The following is a 24,207-nucleotide window of genomic DNA, read 5'->3' as shown; positions in this document are numbered from 1 at the left end:
ACGCAACATAGTTAGAGCTAATGCTTTACTTCATCTGTGCCTAAAGGGGGAAATCAAATCATAATCATGCCCATTGCTGTCAAATAAAAGATGACGAACAATATTATCAATTAGCAGCACGCAGGGACGTCACTAGGATTGGAAGACGGGGGGGGCTTAGCCCCCAGGGTATTTGTAACTTGCGTTTATAGAAAATCTTACAGTGAATTTGAGTAAAAAACAACTATGTATATGTTTAGCTGTATTTGTCTCTTCAACCCTGTTACCCTAGTCTCAACCCCGTCACACCTCTTTTTTTATTAATTTTTTTTTTTTAAAGTTTATGAATAAGTAATTTAATGTTTGTTGAACTTAGTCAGAAATGTTCAGAGCAAAATCATAAGAATACTGATTTTAGTTCAAATTCTGAATTTAAGCCATATTTTTGATCAAAAATGATAGGGTTGCTGTCACAAAAAGTGCCCATTTCAGGCTTTATAGCATAAGTGTAAAATAATATGTAAATTTTATGGTGCATGGTACAATTTCTGGTAAGCTACGCTTTTGTATTATTTCAATTCAATTCAATTATTGTAATTTGATTTAATATTGACTCATTTGGATAAATATTAGGTACTCAAGATAGGCATTAATTTTTCTCAAGATAAAAACTCATCCAATGCTGTAAACATACAGAGAGCCCTATCAGCTGGTAGTATTATTTAAGGTTAAAAATAACTCAAATTAAATATAATGCGTTTTTTTATTATAATAACAACAACTTTATTTAATGATATAAGTAAAAATATAATAAATATGTAATATAGAAGACATATTTAGCAAAATACTCTCTATAGCTCTTTTTTTCTTGCCAACTACGTGCTAGCCTATATTATGTTCATTAAATGGCTTTCCTGAGGTAAATGTGACATAATTGTTCTCCAGCTATGTTATTGACCTCTTCACGCTGATAAAAAACACTGATTGATCGATATTATGTATGAGAAATATACATTTCGGTAAGTTGTAGCCTACTACTGTATCTTTCAACAGTGTTCGTGTTTTTTTACTATTAGCTAGTAGAGATGATCGGTTCACGTGCGCTAGGGATCCGTCACATCACATTTACAAGCGCCAAAACGGTATTTATTGTTTGAAATTCGTAATAAAATTAACAGAATCTGAGAGTTGAGATTCTTTTATATCATAAAGTAACCTGCTCTGTCTAGTCTGTCGGTCTCCGTGTCCTCTTTGCTTCGCGATTTTTCTGTGCTTGAGAAAATGGATGTGTGGCGTGAGAGCGTGTGAAAAGTGTCAATTGCGTGTGTCTCACGGTGAATGCGTGAGAGTTGTTCGGCTATTGTTTGTAGCTGGATATATATCATTTGTCTAAATATGAATGAGGATACGGTTATTGAAAAATCTAATTGTTATTGTTGTTCTTATTATCATTTAGGGGGGCTTAGGAACATTTTGAGGTAGCTTCAGCCCCCCTAAAATGGGCCTAACGACGTCCCTGGCAGCACGGAAAAATTAAGTTTGTAAAATGTTATCAATGTCAATTAGAATCTATCTATCTAATTATTGTTATTATGGGCTGGCTGCCAGAGAAAAATTGCACTCACATTAATTTTCCACAAATTAACAGTACAAAATGTTATTTTTTTGTGAGCAGGTCGACACAGTAGTCAAAAGGTTGAGATCATATGACTATCTGTATAAATCACTTCATCTCTGCAATCTCTTGTTGTTTGTCTCTTTCACATGTACACAAAAATTAGTGATTAGTGCATTTATGGAATCGATAACTGGAAATGCATCCACTACTGTGTCATACTACTGCAATATCGACCAGCACAACATAAACAAAAATGCTGAGTGTGCCTTTTAACTAATCATAAACATTTTTATCATATAAATGCACTGATGAAACAAGGTTAAAAGCATCAAAGTAAAAGACAGCAATGCGTCTGTGCTGACAAGCTCAGTATGAACATGTATTCCGTCTACTTTGCCTTCTAAGTCTTTACCTCATCAGCATTCTGACAGCATTTTCCAGTTAAGTCTTTCTCTGTTTTTTTTTTTTAAAACAGCTTAAAGTGTCTCTTTTAACATCATGACAAATTATGTCCACAACATCCAGTTCTATGCCACCATCAGTGTTGCTGAACACACACACTTACGCATATGCCGACAGCATCTTCCAGTCCTGACACATTCGTGTCCAGCATGTAACTATGTAATTTGACAGACTAGGCCACGAGAAAAGTAAAAGCTTTTTCCAGTAGTCACAGGGAAGTATCACAGTCACATTTTCCCCTGCACACGGATTCCATATTTTCATGTTAGCACATTATATTGCTGCTTTGGTGCAATGAACTAATAACCTGAGATAAAGTGGCTTGGCAAAGAGACAAGGATAAAACACATCTATGATGTACTGGAGGCTGTTTGAGCACAAATATTTGATAAAGGCCATAAGTTATTTATTAATCTTGTTTCATGGCTCCATGTAGCCCACATCATTCTGAGGCTCATTAAAGCAGAGCTGTGCTGCAGTAGATTGACGGCAGAGACAGCAGATTGTCCACCCACAGAACCAAACCTGAGACTTTTGTGCAGTTTGACGTGCCTTGTGACAAAGCAGGTGTGCTCTTCTATTTGTTTCATTTGCAATTATCACTTTTAAAAAAGCTTAGGGAGTACTCAAGCACAGGGTATCACATTTTATTTATCAGCAACTATTTTTATTTTATTTTACTTTACTTCGATTGCACTTTACTTCAATAGCCCACTTTAGACGTTCTACTAACTATAAGTAACTTTGCAACTACATGTCATCTTGCAGTCATTAGAGTATTAGTAGACTCTCTGCTTGATATCTGCCAGCACTTTACTTTGATGGTCCCCTCAACACGTCAATCTATTCTACTAACCCTAACTTAGTCTACTAATACTCTTAATTGACATGTATTTACACTTTTTTTAAAGTGTACTTTTTCTACCCTACTCTACTCTACTCTACTCTACTCTACTCTACTGTACTCTACTCTACTCTACTCTACTCTACTTACTCATTCTAGTCTACTTTACTTACTCTACTTACTTTACTTATTCTACTTACTCTACTCTACTTACTCTACTTACTTACTCTACTTATTCTACTTACTTTACTCTACTCACTTTACTCAACTCTACTCTACTTACTTTACTTACTCTACTCTACTCTACTCTACCCTACTCTACTCTACTCTACTTACTTTACTCTACTTACTCTACTTACTTATTCTACTTACTCTACTCTACTCTACTCTACTCTACTCTACTCTACTCTACTCTACTCTACCCTACTCTACTCAACTCTACTTATTCTACCTACTCACTCTACTTTACTCTACTTACTCTACTTACTTTACTTACTTTCTCTACTTACTCTACTCAACTCTACTTACTCTACTTTCTCTACTCTACTTACTTTACTCTACTCTACTCAACTCTACTTACTCTTCTCTACTTACTCTACTCTACTCTACTTATTTTACTTACTTACTCTACTCTACTTACTCTACTCCACTCACTCCACTTACTCACTCTACTCCACTTACTCTACTCAAATCTACTTACTTTACTCTACTCTATTTACTCTACTCAACTCTACCTACTCTACTCTACTCTACTTACTCTACTTACTTACTCACTCTACTTACTCTACTCAACTCTACTTACTCTACTTACTCTACTCCACTTACTCTACTCTACTCTACTTACTCACTCTACTCCACTTACTCTACTCAAATCTACTTACTTTACTCTACTCTTCTTACTCACTCTACTCAACTCTACTTACTTTACTCTACTTACTCTACTCTACTCTACTTACTCTACTTACTTACTCTACTTACTCTACTCTACTTACTTTACTCTACTCTTCTTACTCACTCTACTCAACTCTACTTACTTTACTCTACTTACTCTACTCTACTCTACTTACTCTACTTACTTACTCTACTTACTCTACTCTACTTACTTTACTCTACTCTACTTACTCGACTTACTCTACTCAACTCTACTCTACTCTACTTACTCACGCTACTCGACTTACTCTACTCTACTTACTCTACTCCACTTACTCTACTCTACTTACTCACTCTACTCCACTTACTCTACTCAAATCTACTTACTTTACTCTACTTACTCTACTCAACTCTACTTACTCTATTCTACTTACTTTACTCTACTCTACTTTACTCTTACTTTACTCTACTTACTCTACTCTACTTACTCTACTCCACTTACTCTACTTACTCTACGTACTGTACTTACTCTACTCACTCTACTTACTCTACTTTACTCTACTTACCCTTCTCTACTTTATTTACAAGGGGAGGTTAGATCAAGTTGTACAATTTCATGTGTTGTGATGTGTATATGAATTAATAATTCAGATAGGCCTGATTCAAAGAAATACATGAATATTAAATTTCAAATGTTTTGAAAATAATAATGAAAATAACGCGTGTGTGTGTATATATATATATATATATATATATATATACTGTATGTATATGTATACAAATACACAAATTATTAATTCATGATATAAAGAAGTTTAAAGTATATGTAAGAACTTTTTTAAATAACGATTAAAATGTGTACAACTTATGTAATGAACTTGAATGCAAATAATGCATTTCTAAGAATAATTAATTTAATTGATTTTTTAGTAGATTTTATCTTTATCATATTTGTCACTGACCCATTTTCATTATATGGAAATATGCATTCAAAATCCACTCCACTCACAAATTTGAGGGGGCACATACCCTCTCAGTTTGAACGATCGTGTTGCTTCTGCCCAAGTGGGGTGTCTTTTTTATCAGCTCGGCATGAAACTCAACCCTCTGCAAGCACCAGTCTCCCTCAGCAGTCTCCAGAGCCTGAAAGGGTAGCACGCAGGGTGATGATGCCTTTATTTGAAAGCCCACGCCGGTTCCTCTGTCCCCTCTTCCTCTGGTGTGGCTTACAGCTGGGATTGACCGCAGAAAACCATTCATCCCGACAGGCATAAAAGCATGCAATCTTGCCTGGGACATCAAGGCAGAGCAGCATGTGTCAGCTGTGTACTGTAGCTGACTCGGGGGGGAAGAAATGCAGTGTTTTGCCTCCTTTAGCTCCTTATTTTCTGCCATAAGCACGTGTGGATGTGTGTGCACCCTGCTGAGTGAGAGGATCTGTTGGCTTAACTAGATCTTGGTCTCTAGAAGGAGATGTATCATTGCTAAGTCAGAGGTTGGGACAGTACATTAAGGAAAGCAAATCATCACAAATTACAGTCTTACAGCTTTAAAGCAAAGGGGAAATGACGGAGAAAGTTTTGGCTGACAGCATACCCTGAGTTTTATTATCCATATGAGGACAGCCGTAGATCTGGACACCATTTTGAAGAGTATGGAGGAGGAGTGTTGATGTGACAGCACCTGCCAAACGTCTCTCCTGTGCAATCGACGCATGTGTGCATCCACTGGAAGAAAAACCCCAAGCCACACTTTGTGATTAATACAGTCTAAATCACCGCAAACCGTTATCCTCTTGTCTCTTGAGGTAAAAAAACAAAAGAAGAAGTTCTGCAGTCGTGAGAAATGCAGGAGTTAGACTGCGTCGCATCGACACAGCCTTTGAGGATCTGTCAGGGTGCTAAAATACGCAGGGGAGCTTTCAAACAGCTCAAAAAATACGTGGGCGTTTTAACGGACTGTGGAAACGGAATTTCTCATTCAAGCAGATGCACAGTCACGTATCTCCATGGCAATCAGGAGTGTGCTAATTGCGTGTCTATGTGATTCCCATCAACTTCGCTAGTGCTAGTGAGAGAACTTACTGCACAAACGTAGACTTGGATACATGCAGTTTCTAAGCTGAAGACGCTCTTATTGACCGAGTGCCTCTGTTTAAATATTTATTTACCAAGTAAAAGTGTAAGAAGTTGAAGAAGCTGTTGTAGCACTTGGTTTTAAAGATGAATGCATGTTACGTCCATTTTACGTCATGCCACGCATTCAAGTGGGAAACCTGTAGCCTGAACAAAACAAAAGAATTCTGAACAATACACCCACATAACTACATCTGAATTCACTTCTTTATACATTGTAAGCTATCAAAACTAAATATTTGCAAACCATGAAAGTTGAGTGATTATCTTGTTTTCTATTAGAGGTTTCTTACATCAAGTCTTTAAAATGTGAAATACAGCATGTAAAAGTACAATGCACTACAGACTTTTTTGCTCACTTAACTCTAGATTATATGATGTCATCTATATTAAAGATCAGTTTTTCCGCCGCGTTTCAAATCGACACAACACTTCCAACATTCCAACTCAACAACTAGAATTGAGCGTTTCTGCTTGTGCAGTAAATACTACTTCGCATAGTCATTTATGTGCTCTGTAACTCATAGTTACGATATTACCGACTCCAAAGGAGACAACAGTTAATGCTTTTAGTACCCTGGATGCTGTCTTTCTCCTAAATGTTGCTTGTTTATGGAAAGCTTTAGCTGATGTAATGTTACTAGTGTATGTGCATGGCACTAATATTTGTGACTGATATCTGCACCTGCTTCTGTTTTTCTCTCATTTGTAGTGTCACACTGCATGTAAACTGGTCCATGGCATAGTGTTGCACTTGCTTCTGAAATTGCTTGAATTTATGTTGCACAAAAATTAGGCTGTTCTTTTCATCTTTGAACCATTTGTAATTGTTACGTAAGTTGCTAATTTCCTCACAAAATCAGGCAAGCGACATATGGAAATATTGTTTATTGTCAACAGAGATGTGGGACAAAATATATAGAGTGCCTTTATCTCTCACAGGCTATCTACACCACTGTTGTGCCTGCCCCACTTTTAAAAGACTCTTAAAGTGCACAAGCCAGAATATGACAAATCTATTGTCTGGCTAAAATTCAATCTGCTGTGCAAAATGGATCCCAGACTCTCTTTCATAGGGTTTACATTTATAGTCACAAAAGCTGGTTGCTTTGCAGGTTTGAAGTACGATAAAATGTTCAAAGGAAAGCATTGTGGGCAACCAACCATCACTTTCAACTATAAGCCTCATTCAAATTCTTTTCACCCTTAGACCAACTTATCAACACTGAATTTCACTGTTAATTTTTGAAGGTATGAAGTTACTACTTTTTACAAATTACAATAGAGTGAGATTTGTATGAAAAAAGCCTCTCTGTGCTATTAAAATGGTTTATTTATTTATCAAGCAGCGGGATAGTTCATTTTTGAAGAATGTTCTGGCCATGCTTTTCCATACATTGAAGGTAAATAAGGACTAGGGGTGACAAATCAAATCATATTATTTGTGTGTTCCAAGTCTTAGGTCACATGGTAGATAGATTTGAGATAAATATTTCTAGTATATCGGGTGATCCAATTAATACATGGATAATTCATTCACAAATCATGAATTGGTTCTCAGTTCAACTCACTGAATGCAGAGGTTTACAGCTCAATGGAGGGGAAAATTATTAGTGAGTTTAAGTTTAAGTGTAAGCAAACTTAAATTAAAGTCTATTAATCACCCAAACCTATTGTATAACTTTAGAGAACTTGAAACTTAACTTTAATAATACCTGTTTGGTGCTTTTGTGTCCTTTTTTAACTTGAAAGCTTGAGATCCCATGCATTGCACTTGCACAGAAAGGAGCGACCAGCACAGTCTTCAGAATTGAGCATTCCATTGAAGACAGAAAATCAGAAGGTGCATAAATGATGACAGGTGTTGCATTTTTGTGCAAACTATCCCTTTAAACCACCCCACCACTTTAAAAAAAAAAATATATAGGCGATATTATGCCCCTTCACAAAGTCTTGATTTTGTTTTTGGTCTGGTCTGCTAGAACAGGTTTTTATGCTTAAATATATAAAAAAATGTATTTTTCAGATATTTTACATTATTGCAGCACCTCTCTTCCCAGTCCTTCAGTAAATCTCTGTTTAGTTCCGGTCTCAATGAAGCCCCTCCTTCTGAAAAGCGTAATGTGCTCTGATTGGTTGGCTGGGCAAGCATGTTGTGATTGGTCAACCACTTCGAGCATGTTTCGGAAATGTCACACCCCTTACCATAACCAAGAGTTTCAACACACTACTAACGCAACTCAACCGGGCCTCGCCCCCTTTTTTGCATATACTCTGGGAGGGAATTATTTAAATGAGGAATATTGTGACGTACTCTCAAGGCATTTGAGGGAGTTCAGAAACAGTGCTTACTGATATAGAGAATAACTCCCTTTGGAGTGGACTGTGTGCTTTGTAAATTTACAGACGTTTTTCATGCTCAAACAGCAGCATATCACACTAAAGAAAGTCTTCTTTAAAATGTAGTTGTGGAGGTTCTTCTCTCTCTGTCTTTGTTGTCGTTTTGAACAGAGGATTGACAGATGAACAATGTCAAGGACGTTAGACAGGAAAGCACTCAGGGTGCAGAAGATTATAGGCCTGTTATGTGAAATTACAGCGTTGGCGATATCAGACGCTATTGTTTACACAGTATAGATATGATTTGTTGATTTAATTATTAATTCAAGCGAGCTGCAGGGCCTGCATATGATAATAGAAACATAACCAAAGAACTTGTTGAATATTGCCAGAGGGGATGAGGTGCCAATAATGGAGGATGCTTCACTAGTTTAATGCAATGAACAGCATAAAATACACTGCATTTATACAGAGCATTGTTTGGAATAATGTGTGTGTAATGGATACTGTAATGGAGTAACAGAAGATAGACACACATTAAAGACAAGAGCATTGTAATACAGTATCTCTTAAAGGTGTTTTAAGGTGTGTTTTTTATTAGGCTCTTAATCTAATGTAAGGCAGCAAAGGTTTGTGGGAAAGGAAGCTGCTGAACACTTATGCGTTGTCCCCAAGGCAGACAAGTGTTCCTGTAGAGACAACCAAAGAGGAAACAAATTTGATTATTTTTCTCTGTGCTCCCTGCCTCTCTGTTTCTCCTCCTTATGTCTTTTCTTTTCTTATATGAAAGGAGGGTAATTTCAGCCATGTTCCCTGCTGCAAAAAGCTGAGATTGCTGAATCCAAGGCAGTGTTTTAAAGTACAGATAAGTGAGTCGGATCGAAGGACTTTTTAATAATGCAACACTTTACTATGTTTACTATGGCTGTTTAATCACAATTGTGACTTTTTTTTCCTTGCAATTCTGACTTTTTTTCTTGCAATTATGAATTTATATTTCGCAAATCTGACTTCTTTTCTCAGAATTGTGAGATATAAACTTTCAATTGTTATAAAGTCAAATTCTGAGAAAAAAAGTCAGAATTGCGACTTTATAACTCACAATTCTGATTTTACAACACGCAATTGCGACTTTATAACATGCAATTGTGACTTTATAACACACAATTGTGAGTTTATATCACGCATTTCTGACTTTATAACTTGCAATTGTGAGTTTATATCATGCAATTCTGAAAAGTAGCAATTACTTTCTTTCTTTTTTGTGGCGGAAACAAGCTTCCATAGTTTACAGCTGTTTTGCTACATTCTGTATTTGTATTGCTGTATCTTTAAGTCACTTCATTATAATCCTGACGGCTTTGGTGATTATAGAACAATATCATGGTTATTATTTTTTATAGATTTCTATATATTCTATATATTTATTATTATTTTCATGTATTGGCACATGTAAAGTTTAGCTGAAATAGCAGATTTCGAATGTTGAATCGGGGTGAATTCAAATATACTGTCGAATTCGGTCTTTTAAGTTTGAACAGAGATTATATTTGACAAATAGCTTGTTGTGATGTAATAACTGAACTAATCTTGCTGGTTAAACCTGGAATTGACAAGATAAATGCTAATTCAGCATGTGACTGTACCCACAGTACACTTTATTTTTTAAAGGAAAGTAGTAAAATAATAAAAGTAGTAGTTTTTTTTAACTAAGAACTGGATCCAAATTCTCTATACTGTGTTTATTAAAAAGGATTTTGTGTCAGAAACGTTTTTGGATTTTGTTACTATAATCACATTAGATCGAGATTAGGTAAGTGCTTTTTAAAAGGATTGCAAGTGAATGTGCATTTCAATTATCAGTGAAAGTGAATGCGCATTTAAGCATTTCCTGGGATTTCCTTTTTGCTGTTGTTTTTGGCTCACACCATCTGTTTAGCCTACAGTTTTTATCTTATACATCAACTACTGTCAATCAATGTCAGTGATATGCATTCATGCAAAAAAGTGATCTTGCACAGAAGACATAAAACAACAGCACTGCAGCTTCTCACTCTCTCTAGTGGAAGTAGTTTAGGTGGGCTGGATCTCAGATGCCTATCTAGGACTTAAATGCTAAAGTGTCAGTCTGTGATTCTACTCTCTGTTCCTGTATAAATCATTTCTCTGTTGGTGTGTCACACCGCAGATGGCCTGTCCCTGTCAACGGCTGTTCCTGCTGTTACCAAGCAACTAGAAAACTATACAACAGTGTAGTGGAGAGATTTTTCATAAGCAATCTAATCAGTGCAATCAATGTTGGCTGTCTCTGTTGTCTCTGTTCCTGATAGCCTTTTTTATTTGCATCATGCACCTTTTTTTAAGTTACACAGATGACAGTTTTAAAGATAAGACATGTGAAGGAGCTTATGTAGTGATAGGCGTCATATTCCTTCCTAGATGTGGATCTACGAAGTGTCAGCTGATGCGAGCTTGACAAACGTGACATGCCAGAACTGACGCTCTGCTTAATTTGTGTGCTAAAACCAAATGCTGTCCACTTGCAGTCTCCATGAAGTTTGAAGATTAGTAGCATTATTTAAAGTCATCGTTGTGTCTGTTTCTTCTCCCGTTTGGAAGGCGTGTAATACTCCAGATCATTATGCACACAGCTGGCAGCGGCTGCGGTGGTTCAGCTGAAATAAACGGCATCTCAGCTCAAGGACACAGTGGAGGGGCACCACACGGGGCTTGTTTAATTGCCGTTGTATGTCCTCTATAAACAGACGTAGGTTTAACGGAGAGAACGACCGGCACGTTAGCGAAGCCAGCGGTCGACTCGAGGGTCTGCTACAATTCCAGATGTTTCACTGTTCCTGGATAGCCCAGGGCCCTCGCACACGTCACATGTGCATTCAGCGCTTAGATTTTCACCTTGGCCTGGTCTCTAGATCATTCTCACTGATGTAAATCCACACATGATGTATATAGGTGTAGAGCAGCACATGCCCAAAGGGAACGTCATGATAGCTTCAGCATTGCACGTAACGATTTCAATTCTCTATTGGAAACATGAAGTATGTTAACCTTTTGTGAGTAATATTCCCTGTCTCTCAGATGTATGCTGCATTCATCTGAATACTTTACCATAAAAGATGTGAGTGCTTGTCAACTGCTCTGAGATAAATGTTTAAGCTATAAAAACTGCAACCACCTTCAGAACAAAAATTGTGCTAATTGTCCTCCATGGTTGACTAATAGCACTACTTTCAGGCAATGATAACCTGGATGTTTTTGCGCAAACTTTGAGTAGGCCTCATGTGTCATGGGGGGGCGGGGGGTCGGGGGGGGGTTGTAATCTGATATTGTAATGCTTGATAGGAGCCTCAGTAATTGATTTTTAAAGACCAAAATGTTATTGCAAGAATGCATGGGCGCTATGGTAATTGATCTGTTTTTGTCCATGTTGGAAAGTTTTTTATTTAGTTAAAGACATTTTTAAAAGGGTTGCCAGGTTTTGTAATTTATACACGCTGTGGACAGCCATTTTAATAAGTGTGTTGTGGGCAGCATTGGCTGAAATTTGTAATGCATTTTAAAAGGTTCCTGTAAAGGTTTTAAAACCTACTCATGGAAATGCAATACAGATGTAGCGTTAATTGAAAGATATTTTGTCTTCATTACACAATAATCAATATGATGCTAATAAATAAATATAAAGCAGGCTAAAATATGAACAAGCATGCAAAAATATTGCAAGCACTTTGATCTTTTTAGTTGTTCTATTTATATTAATAAAACGTAGCCGTGCAATTTGTTAAGAAACTTGAGTTTTGTGTCACTATGTTAGAGTGACTTTGCCTGTCAATCAAACACTGTGACCTCTATTTTCTGCACACAAAAGCAGCTGCGGATTCTGGTTCACCAGTGATTGATAATTTGAGTTTGTCTTTGCTCCCGGGACCGTTTCACCTTATTGTTCCTGTGGATGGAAGAATTTAGCAGCACGTTGTGGAGACTAAGAGGAACGATGATGGTTTGGATGTGATCAGCAGGTTTTCTTGCAGTACAGCTGGCCTGGTGCGGTTCTTAGATCCGCTGGATCTGTTGTGGGAATTCAGCCACCTGACAGTGATAAATGGCTCGTCTCTCGCAACTGCATTCTATAAACCTTTTACTTATCCAGGTCCATGATCATTAAAAGCCACTCAGCTTGTGGAATCTGGTATTTTATCATACTCCCTGTTAAAAGGACCGACTTAGACCAGGAATGGATTTCCGTACTGGTTGATGCTGGTTAATGATGGCATCTGGCTGTCGGTTAATTCCACCTCTGGAGAAACGGATAATAAAAGAGGTCAGACCTTCATCGTTATTTAATGTATAGGATTAATGACATTAAGTGGTTGTGAATGGAGAGCACAGGAAATGAGAATGAGATTATCTTATTTCTAAGAAGTCGCTTACACTATCACAGCCTGATACATCCACTGAAGCTGGGAGGCTTTATTGTATTTCAAGGCCAGGACTTATTCCCTCCCATCATTATAGTGTCATAGTTCATAAATGTTATGCTGAATCAGTGTTTTTAAGGCATGGGATCTGCCGTCTCCGCTTAAGTCTCCCCAAAGTCCTTTTAAGGCAAGTAATTTTATTCAACGGCCATCTCGCTAATGACCTGTGTAGCAATTTTCTATATAATACAAATATGTACAGATATATAAACATGTACAGCTCCTATCTACTTGAATGGGAGAACGGTTTGTCAAGATTACATTTCAATAGCATGTATGAGAATGTTGGAACTTTCATTCATACATCTGCCATAATTGAGCGTTACAATTTCTCCCATTGCATTTTTTTTTTACTGAGCTCTTACAATCTTATTATATTTAATCATAATTAAGGGAACATTTATTGCATCCTATTAGGCACATTGTCAATTGTGCCATTGTGTAAATCAAGTTATATTCAATAATTAATTAGTCTTAAGTGCTTGAGCTTGACCTGAGAATATTTCTGTCTGCTATTTGAATTACAACACCAGAATATTCTTTGTATTCATATGGTGTAAGTCGCAGAGTACTGCAAAACAGGAAGGACCCAACAATATTGTCTGTCCCTGGGGTTTGGACCCTCTGATCCTACTGGAGAATGTTATTACAGACTGTCTTGATTGAATTTGCTCTCTGCTAATGAACGTACAGCAGAGGGGAGCAATGCATCTCCACTTGCATTGTGATGAGTTGGCTGACTCAGAAGAACCCGGTCACCCTCATGTCAGTGGGGTCCATTAGTCTAGGTGGCAGGCTGTGACGGTCCTCTTGGCTTAATCAATGTGACGGCTTCATTAATCCTTTTCTCCTAAGCTAGCAACAAGCAAATAATACAATTGTTAGCAGTGACAGTAAGTAGTGAGACTTCCAGTTTCTGTTTCTCAGAGTCCTTTTTTTTGTGGTCATGATGCTGCCAAGAAAGGTGAAACCAGAGCTCAGAGGAAGCCCATTTATCATTTTGAAGGGTTTGACAGAAAAAGGAAGCCTCTCTTTAAGCTTTAACATTGCAGGATATTTGTATTAGTATAAAAGGAATCTAAAAAAAATGTTTTCTGTACGTGAGTCATAGGTTGATTTCCAACTACTGTGGCATTATGAAAACAACTTTTCAAATCTATTAAGTCAGTATTTTCTCGTCATATTCGTCAATTTTAAACTGACTGAAAATGCATTTAATTTTACTCAACAAAAATAACTCACCAAATATTCAAACATTTTATATGTTGCTAAAACTTCACTTGTAAAACATGTGAGATGAAAAGACTGAATTTGAAATAACAACATATTTCAATAAACTTAATTGTAATGTATCCGAATTCAGTCTTGCTTATTGCCACTTACTGGGGCAATGATGTAGGCCTAATCTGCAGAAAAGTTCAGTGAATGAATCAGAATAAATCTTTTTAGTCAACTGATTCAAAAGTTTCAGTTCACTGCATGGGAGGAATCAAAAATGAAGCACAAATTACACGCATTCGCTTTAAAAAACCCAGAACAATCTTTTGTATATTTTTACCTAACTTTAATGCAGTTATAACATCGGCAACTATCAGAGAAAAAAATAAAGAAGCTACTGCTAATAATCTGAACAGCAGTGCCAAAAACCCACATTAGCACCTAGAATGTGTAAATGAACACCTCTGTTAATTATGTCTTATTACTATTGCTTTATTTGCCAACTAAATGCCTTATTTATTCAGCGACACGATGCCAACTGCTGCAATCACAGGGATTTAAGTTTAAAGTGTGATTTCCAACCTCAATAGTTTCTCAGTGAGTCATGCATTTGCATGTTAGTGGGTTTCAATCAGGGCGGTAGCTGCGGCTTCCTCAGAAAAGAGATGCTGGAGGTTTGTTCTAACACACAGACACAATTTGCAACACAGTCATATGGCAGATGTTCACAAGAGAGCGTGATAAAGGAGGCAGTCTGCCGTGGCTGTGTACCACTTAGTCAGCAGGATGAGTTCTTCAAGGACAGACAATGTCTTGCACAAACACGGTTCCATCTAGACATCAAAGTCGTGCAACTTTTCTGTGATGTTGCAGAAAGCCCAGTAAATTACTGCCATAAGCCCCATTGCTAGAGCTATCTGAAGACAATAACTGGAGGCTTTGGATGAAAAAACACTCAGACGAGGCAAGTTTTCTGTGTTGTTGCTGTGTAGAGAACAAATAAAATGACAGCGATTTTCATCACTGCAGGTCACCAGGTCGCTGTATTGTTGGTTACTAGTAGGCGTTCATGCTGATGGATGCCCTAATACCCATAGCTTTGGAAAATCTAGTCACATAATAGATCTGTTAATTGTAAAAATAAGATCCGTTTTGACAAGAAATCAGTTCTTGCTGCTAAACTTCACATTGTGCAGGGGAAGTTCGTATATGGCAGTGAATAATGTATCATGTCCTGAACAAGATGATCAATTATCAATCAAACTATGAATTAAACTCACTCAGAATACAGACAATTAAATAATATTGCTGTATGTGGGCAGAGACAAATCATATAGAAGAGATTAATCATTCACAATAACATTGAACTAACTTGCTAAAAATGGCCCTTCTCACATACACACTTTTAATATTTCTCTACAAGGAAAATGGACAATAAATATTGACTCATTCTGCACTATACCGGTTTCAGATGCTCTCTAGAATAAGAATGTCCCTCCCCTGACGCCAACAGACAGAAATTCATTAAATTTATCAAAAATGACAGTAAAGACTTTGTCATAGATCAATTCCAAGTCAAATAAATGCTGTTCTTTTGAACTTTCTATTGTCAAAGAAACTTGAGAAACACAACTGTTTTCAACATTGATAATTATGAGGAATAATTCTGGAGTAATGGCAGCTGAAAATTCAGTGTTGACATCGCAGGAATAAATACAATTTTAAAATGTATCCAAATAGAAAACAGTTAGCCTACTTTAAATTGTAAAATTCCATAATCAAATACTGTAAATGCAGCCTTGGTGAGCATAAACAAACTTTTCAAAAGCATTAGAAATCGTACCAAACGCACACATTTGAATGGTTGTGTAACTTGTGTACATAAAGTCTATTTAAAAAAAGAGAGAGATAATTAGTTTAATAGGTCCAGAAGAAATATGTCAACACAAGACCAAAACTGTGTTCATCATGTGATTTCATTCCAACAAATGTGCTTGTTTGGTGACTCTTATTTTACAGTAAGTCTCTATGAACTAGTATGAAACACTTAAATTTCCAAAACACATCATGTGCAAAGTATTATGAAGCAATATATTTATTGTAGCATCTTGTCTGTGAATAATACAAGAAAGATAATAAAGGGGGAAGAATGGTGGAATAATAAAGGAGTAGAAAGAAGAAAATAATCTTCTCTGGTTGGGACATTTTGCCTCCCTAGAGTTGGCTCGACTGGTGGTTGGGAAAATTCTTATTTTAGCAGTAATGCATTTCCATTTACCTTTTAAGGGGATGGATAGACTGTAGAGCTGGTAAACTTGGCCAGTTCGTTTCAACAGAAAAGCATTATTTATTAAGTGACAGATTATCAATTTAAGCCACTCCACTCAGACTGTAGACTGTGAGTGGGAACGTGACTTGTTAAAGTCTACTCCATTTCCTGCATTTCCCTGGAGAGTGTAGCTATCTTTATGAAGTGGGATTTGGGACCTGGATCTGCTTGGAAGTATGACTGAGATGGGATCTCTGTCACGTTAATCAAAGTCTTCCACATCCTGATTTACCATTTACCATGGAAAATCATGTCCAACCCTAATTTTCTTCATTGTGTGCAAGTTCAACAGAAATCCTTGAAACTCTTGAAAATATATTTTTTTTTTCTGTTCTTTATTCTTTACACCTTATCTGTTGTTTGTGAGGCTCCGACAGTGGCAAATCCTCAGGGTTCATCATCAGCACCTGATTTCAGTCACTGCTCCATTGTAAGGGAGTACAATGTTGTGACGCCCACAATCCGAAGCTCTGTGATTGCTTATGGAAATGAGTCAAATTTCTCATTTGTGTATTGCATAGCAAGTGCCCATCATTTGCCCCATTTTAGATGAGCAGACCTGCTTAATGCGAAGCCCTTGGTGGAACGATGATGTCATTTCAACCCTAAGAAAGCTGATTGTGTCCTTGGAGGGTTTAAGCGCAGATGTTTTAAAGATTGTGTTTGAATGGAGCTATATGATCAGAAATTGTCTGGAAAACATCAGGATCCATAGGGGCCTGTGGGTGTTGTTGGTGCTGATTTGTGGTGTGGCGACCGCTGGTCATGATGGACACGTTGGTCGTGATCTTCAGTGTAGTGGACAGCGCGCATGGAGATGCTGATATGTCGTGCTTGGTGACAGCAGCAGCAACAGCTTGTTTCGGCCTCTTCGCTGACGGTTCTTATGGCATCTGACATCTCAGACAGCAGTGGAACCAATAGTTGTGCAGCTGAAACACATAACCCTGTTTCTGTTGCACTCACTAAATATTTCAGCAGATAAGCAGTGAGAAGAACATTTTATTTCTGCTTGGATCGTTGATATGGCTGCTTTGGCTGTATAGTTTATTGAATGTCTTACGAATTCAGCAAGGACGCATTAAATTTAACAAAAGTGATGGCAAATACATTTATTATCATCATATTAGAATGATTTCTGAAGGATTGTGTGACTGAAGACTGAAGTGATGATGCTGAAAATGTAGCTTTGTGTGTAACTTTGATTTCTCAATATATAAGCAATTTTTTTTACAACATATCTTGGCTTTTTATTTTATTATGGTTTGTTAAACTTTTAATACACCTCCAGACCTTTCACTAAATGTACTTTATTTTCATTTCATCTACAATTAAAAGAGAAAAATGTGTAAATAATAGGCTTTGCACTCCTTAATCATGCTTTAGAAGTTTAATTAAAATTCAGTCAGAAGGAAGGAACGTTTTGCAATAATGTCCTTGAATTTTTTGCAAATCCGTAGTGTTGTTTGCTCTAATTTGTTAAACTCATTTTCTCTAACTAAGGGATCAATAAAATCAATATTGGTGTTTACTATCTATGTAGTTTTTATGTTCTTTGCAATGAGCTAAACACAATGACTATATGATATCTGTGATAAATTTCCTTGACTCTTGTGCACATGGTTTGAGCATGTGAGCATGCTGGTGATTCTGTTGAACTGTGTGACTCTGGGCATGTTCCAGCCATGTGAGGACCTCAAGTGCCAGTCTGAGTGGTGTATCATCTTACAGGTAAGTCTCGCTCCAGTTTACTATGAGAGATGGACTCTGAAAGCTCATTATATGATAATGTTCCCTCAAACATCATTCAAAGATAGTGTTTCATAAAAGTTGTGGATAGAAAGATTGAATTGAATTGAATTGTATATACTGTAGATATTAAATTGCACAAAATGGCATCAAACCAAATGGCCTCTGCAATCAAATGTCGTTAGAGCTTTTCTCAGAACTAGCTTCACTTTTCTGAGCCATTACTTCAAATCAAACTAGTTTCAATGTAATTTTTAGTGGATGTATGAAGATCAAACAGGCGTCCTAGAATAACAGCCATTGTTCATCATCACATGTTAGATTAACATGGTCCATGTTTAATTTTTTTGTCTTTAATTGGTTTATCCATATTTTTCATCATTTGAAACCTAACAACCTTTCCTTGTCTGCATGACATTCATGGATTTTATGTGTGCATCAGGGTATAGTGAATCAACTAATACTAAAGCAATACAAAAAATATTTAAAAAAAACCCATTTTATTTCAGTTAGTTGGCAAGGCAACATTAACATAAACATCTAGTTTAACTTTATGTACTAAAATAACTTTTTTTAAAAAGGAACTAAAACTAAAAAAAATGTAAAATATAAAGAAAAAAATGTATTCAAAATATTAATAAAAACTATAATAGTATCTAAAATAACACTTTTGTGGATGTCCAAAATACTTTTTGAGGCCACAATACATCAGAATTCACATTTTAGTCTTAAAACAATTAGTTACCCTTTATTTTATCTGTTTATTTTATCAATTTTGTGTCCAATGTCTGTTTTTAGGACTGTCCCACCATAGACTTGGCATGTTTTGTGGCACAAACAGGTTTAGGGGTCACTGGAACCTTTGCCAGATATCAGAGACTGAAGCATTTTGCTTCCTTAGTTTTGTAATTCTCTGTAATCCTGCCCACGCTCCCACCAAAGTGAGCTGGGTTGTATATATGGTACTGTGGGAAATTTTTATGTCCAGAAGAGCCTGACAACAGAATCGGCAGGATTTCGGAGATCGGGTCAGCTGAGGCCAGAGCTGAAAATACTACATAACATGAATCATAGCTGATCTTCTCACTCTCTCCCTGTAAAACTCTCAAATGGTGCCCAAATTTATATACACACATTTTTGAAGCTCTAAAGAGGCCCTAAAGCGACATGGTGATGTGGAAAAAAGGGATGAGAGGAAACAATTATATTTCAATGCTTTTGCGTTCTTTCACAGAGCAAAAATGGTGCACGCAAATGCAAAAGCATTGAAATATAATAGTTTTTCCCCCCATCTCATGTTCTGCCTCCTACGTAAAATGTCTGTCCTTTTATATGATTAAAAATACTATGGTTTTTGTCCTCAGGCATTTGATGACTGCATCTTCGCCTTCTTTGCTGTGGAGATGGTCATCAAAATGATAGCCCTGGGGATTTTTGGATCAAAGTGTTACCTTGGCGATACATGGAACCGCCTGGACTTCTTCATTGTCATGGCAGGGTGAGGAAACCTGTCTCCTTTCTCACTTGTCACTCGTGCATTCAGCCATTATCACCACGGTAAAGCTGGTCAAGAGGGACCCGCCGCTCGATTTACAGACCGTCAGTTGGGAAATAGAATTACTGTGAGATTTTTCAGCGCTACGTCATTAACCGTTTAAAAAACATTCCCCTTGTTGTTTAAATTGACCTTTAAATCGAGTGATGAACACATCAAGTCTTCTTTTTTAAAACCACTTTTCTTTCATTATCCTCACGTAAGATCGACAAAAAGAAAGGTTATAGAGATTGACCTTTAGTGTCTGACTCTTGCAGTACGTTTCCTCTGCTCTGCTTCCTCCAGGATGATGGAGTATTCACTGGACGGTCATAACGCCAGCTTGTCAGCCATCCGGACTGTGCGAGTGCTCAGGCCCCTGCGAGCCATCAACAGAGTGCCTAGTAAGTGTCTTTCATGCTGGAAAATCCTGATAAAATGATGCATTTATGGTCAATGATTGGTTCAAGGTGGTTTAAACATATTGATCAATCAGGTTAAGTCGACTGGGTCACCTTGGCTTAGCTGCTGGGGATCCAAGGTGATTAATCACATGACATTTACGGCTCAGAGAATACGGCTAGCAATTTGTATATTTCCAGGAGAATATTTTTCTCTGCTATGAATTTCCTTGACAGCAACAAACTAGCTATTATATTCCAGAAACCAGCTTTAACCACCTGAGGCTGCTATGACCTGGTTTTTCCAGCAGGCTGATCTTTGGCTGCTGATGCTACATGCCTCTCAAAGACATTGTTATGTGTCATTTCATCTGTGATGAAAGGAGAAAACAGCTGCCTGATCTATGACATGTGAAGCAGAGATCATCTCAGACAATCACGTGATGAGCCTGTGTGCAGGAAAGACAACTTACAGAACACACTAGTCTATAAATTACCCAGCAGAACATACCCAGTCCCACAAACGAGAGGCGTATTTCTTTTAGTAATGAGCCTCTGTGTGACGGACTGACAGTTATATTTGATCTCCTAGATCCTATAAGATAAACAATGAGTCCCATAATGTGTCCCATAAGTCTAAGGGAAAATAAAATTACACTTGTGTCCCCTTTGTCTCTGTTTACTGTTAACAGACTTTTACAAAGGCAAGTGTCATATATATAGACAGTGCCATTTAAAACTTTGGGAATGGTTAGATTTTTTTTAATGTTTCTGAAAGAAGCATCTCTTATGCTTTCCAAGGCTGCATTTATTTGATCAAAAATACAGTAAAAACAGTAATATTATGAAATATTTTAATTTAATTAATTAATTAATTATTATTATTATTCTTAAAATGTAATTTAGTGATGGTAAAGATGAATTTCTCCAGTCTTCAGTTGGCATGATTGTTCAGAAATCATTCTAATATGATGATTTGCTGCTCAAGAAACATTTATTATTATACCATGGTCTGTCTGAATACTAAATTCTGATTGGCTTTGCAATAAAATGCACAGCTAGTTCCAAGTCCATTTAATCAGCATTCTGTATTAAAGGTGCTCTAAGCGATGTTGGGTAACGTCACTTCTTGTTGACGTTCAAAGAACTGTCAAACAAAAGGAGGCTAGCTCAACCCTCCCTCCTCCTCATCCCGTCCACTCCCCCTCCCTTCCGTGCTTCCTGAAACAGTCATGAACCATTTAGAAAAAACAAACTGGATTTACCCACCTGTCCAGCAAAAACAGAGCCACCTGAATGTCAGATTGGAAGCCCTTCTGCCGGCGGAGTTCTCGCCACCTTTTGAATGCTTTTCCGATGTAAATTCGGGACTTCGCGTTCGTTCTCCTTTTCCCTCTCCTTTGTTATTTGTTCATCGGACAGTCTCTTTGGTCGTGTGTCGGCCATATCAAAATTCGCAAGAATATAAAATTTTAGTCGTTGCCTTAGTTGTTACATGTTGTTAGGACATCTGTCCTCTAGCTAACTTCCCTCTTCATGCTTCTCTCTCCACCACTCCCCACACCCCCCTTCATGAAGAGGGAAGTTAGCTAGAGGACAGATGTCCTAACAACATGTAACAACTAACTAACTTCCCTCTTCATGCTTCTCTCTCCACCACTCCCCACACCCCCCTTCATGTGCACGCGCACTAACCCCCCAACCCCCACCCTCAAATCATTCTTGTCGGTTATTGGCTGGAACACTGTTTATGTTTTGTGGTCCAGGCTGGGCCAGTTTGTTTTTCTTGTCGTTTGTGGAGCCTGGGCTGTCTACAGAGACCGCGTTTTTTTACAGTGTGTTTAGGGGACAGCAGCTAGAGGATAGTGAGGAGATGTTTGCTGAATGTGACAAAAAATGTTTTTTTTAAAAACGCGGGACATCGCTTAGAGCACCTTTAATGCGCTGCTTTCATTGAAGCAAACACACACATACGTCACTGACTCATTCAACTCAATTCAACTCACAGCTTCATTGCTAGAGAGACACTGAACAGACACAGGTAATTTACACACACACATCTCTCTCTCTCTCTCTCTCTCTCTCTCTCTCTCTCGATAGGCTAATCTATCTATAAATTACAGGAACGTCTGTCTGTCTGTGTGTCTGTTAACTGCATATCTCTCGAACCGTTAGTCCTATGGATTTCAAACTTGACAGGTGTCTCGCTATGGGCACGAGTAAGTGCAGTGCCAAGTTTGACGTTGTTTGGATGAGAAATGCAAAATATATCGTTAAAAATACCAGTAAAAGAAGCACTTAGAAGGTTGTGGTTTAAAAATAAACATTCTGACATTAGAGGGTTGTATCGATCAAAGAATCCCCAAGAAGGTTGTGGTTTAAAAATAAACATTCTGACATAAACACTCAGTCAGCTACACTGTTTACTTCTGAATATTATAGTTTGGTTCCAAAACGTGATAAATCCATCTATCTATAAATTACAGAAACGTCTGTCTGTCTGTCTGTGTGTGTGTGTGTGTGTGTGTGTGTGTGTGTGTGTGTGTGTGTGTGTGTGTGTGTGTGTGTGTGTGTGTGTGTGTGTGTGTGTGTCTGTTATTCGCATATCTCTCGAACCGTTAGTCCGATGGATTTCAAACTTGACCGGTGTCTTGCTACGGGCATGAGTAAGTGCAGTGCCAAGTTTGACGCTTGGATTAGAAATGCAAAATATATTGTTGGCTTTTGCCACTCTAGCCGCTGGCCACTCCCCCTCTCACACTGCACACTGAGTGAGCACAGCTGGCCACTCCCCCTCTCACACTGACACTGAGTGAGCACAGCTGGCCACTCCCCCTCTCACACTTACACTGAGTGAGCACAGCTGGCCACTCCCCCTCTCACACTGACACTGAGTGAGCACAGCCCAGGACCAGAGACAGAGAGGGTCGAAGAAAGCAGTGGAGCTTAAGTAGCGTTTTCTCGGAGTTCACTGTGTAGCCTGCTCCCTAAATCGTGTAGTTCAATTTTCCACATTTATTGTATGTCAGTATCAGTATTTGCTTTCTACCATGCACAAATAAAAAAGTCACTGAAGTTTTGCTGTGTAATTATAACAGTGAACACTCAAATACACCAAACCAACAATTACTAAAAATACACACAAAAACTGATTTTGCACGGGCACTTTGCACTGCTCCCTGAATCGACGCGCTTATTAATTTGTGGATGTTAACTGAATCTGTAAGTCAGCTATACTGTTTACTTCTGAATATTATATTTCATTCTGGTGTGCTTAAAGTTATCGCTACTGTGTAATAGTAGCCTATGCTATTCACCAACTAAACATATCCTATTCAATGCGTTCACAGTCTTTTTCACGGGCATCATTTGTAGTAGCCTATTCACAAACTGTTTGCTCAAGCATAGCGTTTTCTCTGAGTTCACTGTGTGCTTTCTACCATGCACATATAAAAATGTCACTGAACTTTTGCTGTGTAATTGTAACAATGTGCACTCAAACACACCAAACCAACAATTACTAAAAACACACACAAAAACTGATTTTGCATGGGCATTTTGCACTAGCACTTAGAAGGTTGTGGTATACATAAACACTCAGTCAGCTACACTGTTTACTTCTGAATATTATAGTTTATTCACAGCCATCATTTGTAGTAACCTAGCCTGCTCCATGAATTCAATGCGTTCACAGTCTCTTTCACGGGCACCAAACCAACAATTACTAAAAACACACACAAAAACTGATTTTGCACGGGCATTTTGCACTAGTACTATTCAATGCGTTCACAGTCTCTTTCACGGGCATCATTTGTAGTAGCCTATTCACAAACTGTTTGCTCAAGCATAGCGTTTTCTCAGAGTTCATTTTGTGCTTTTTACCATGCACAAATAAAAATGCCAAGTTTGACGTTGTTTGGATGAGAAATGCAAAAGATATTGTTAAATATATCATTTTTAGAAGGTTGTGGTTTAAAAATAAACATTCTGACATAAACACTCAGTCAGCTACACTGTTTACTTCTGAATATTATATTTCATTCTGGTGTGCTTAAAGTTATCGCTACTGTGTAATAGTAGCCTATGCTATTCACCAACTAAACATATCCTATTCAATGCGTTCACAGTCTCTTTCACGGGCATCATTTAAGCATAGCGTTTTCTCGGAGTTCACTTTCTGCTTTCTACCATGCACAAATAAAAATGTCACTGAACATTTGCAGTGTAATTGTAAC

General features: G+C 37.6%; 1 protein-coding gene across 1 annotated transcript in view; it reads left to right on the top strand.

Moving 5' to 3' along the window:
- The window catches only part of cacna1ha (calcium channel, voltage-dependent, T type, alpha 1H subunit a), a 112,872-nt gene that overhangs the window by 29,405 nt on the left and 59,260 nt on the right, over positions 1–24,207 (top strand). Inside the window, exons 3-5 of the mRNA XM_079872084.1 lie at positions 17,910–18,019; positions 19,402–19,535; positions 19,878–19,975. Of these exons, the coding sequence (XP_079728210.1) occupies positions 17,910–18,019; positions 19,402–19,535; positions 19,878–19,975 (342 nt within the window). The remainder of the gene's footprint in view (positions 1–17,909; positions 18,020–19,401; positions 19,536–19,877; positions 19,976–24,207) is intronic.

This window comes from Squalius cephalus, assembly GCF_949319135.1.
Source record: "Squalius cephalus genome assembly, chromosome: 1".
Lineage (NCBI taxonomy): Eukaryota > Metazoa > Chordata > Actinopteri > Cypriniformes > Leuciscidae > Squalius > Squalius cephalus.
This window is presented reverse-complemented; position numbering and strand designations above follow the sequence as displayed.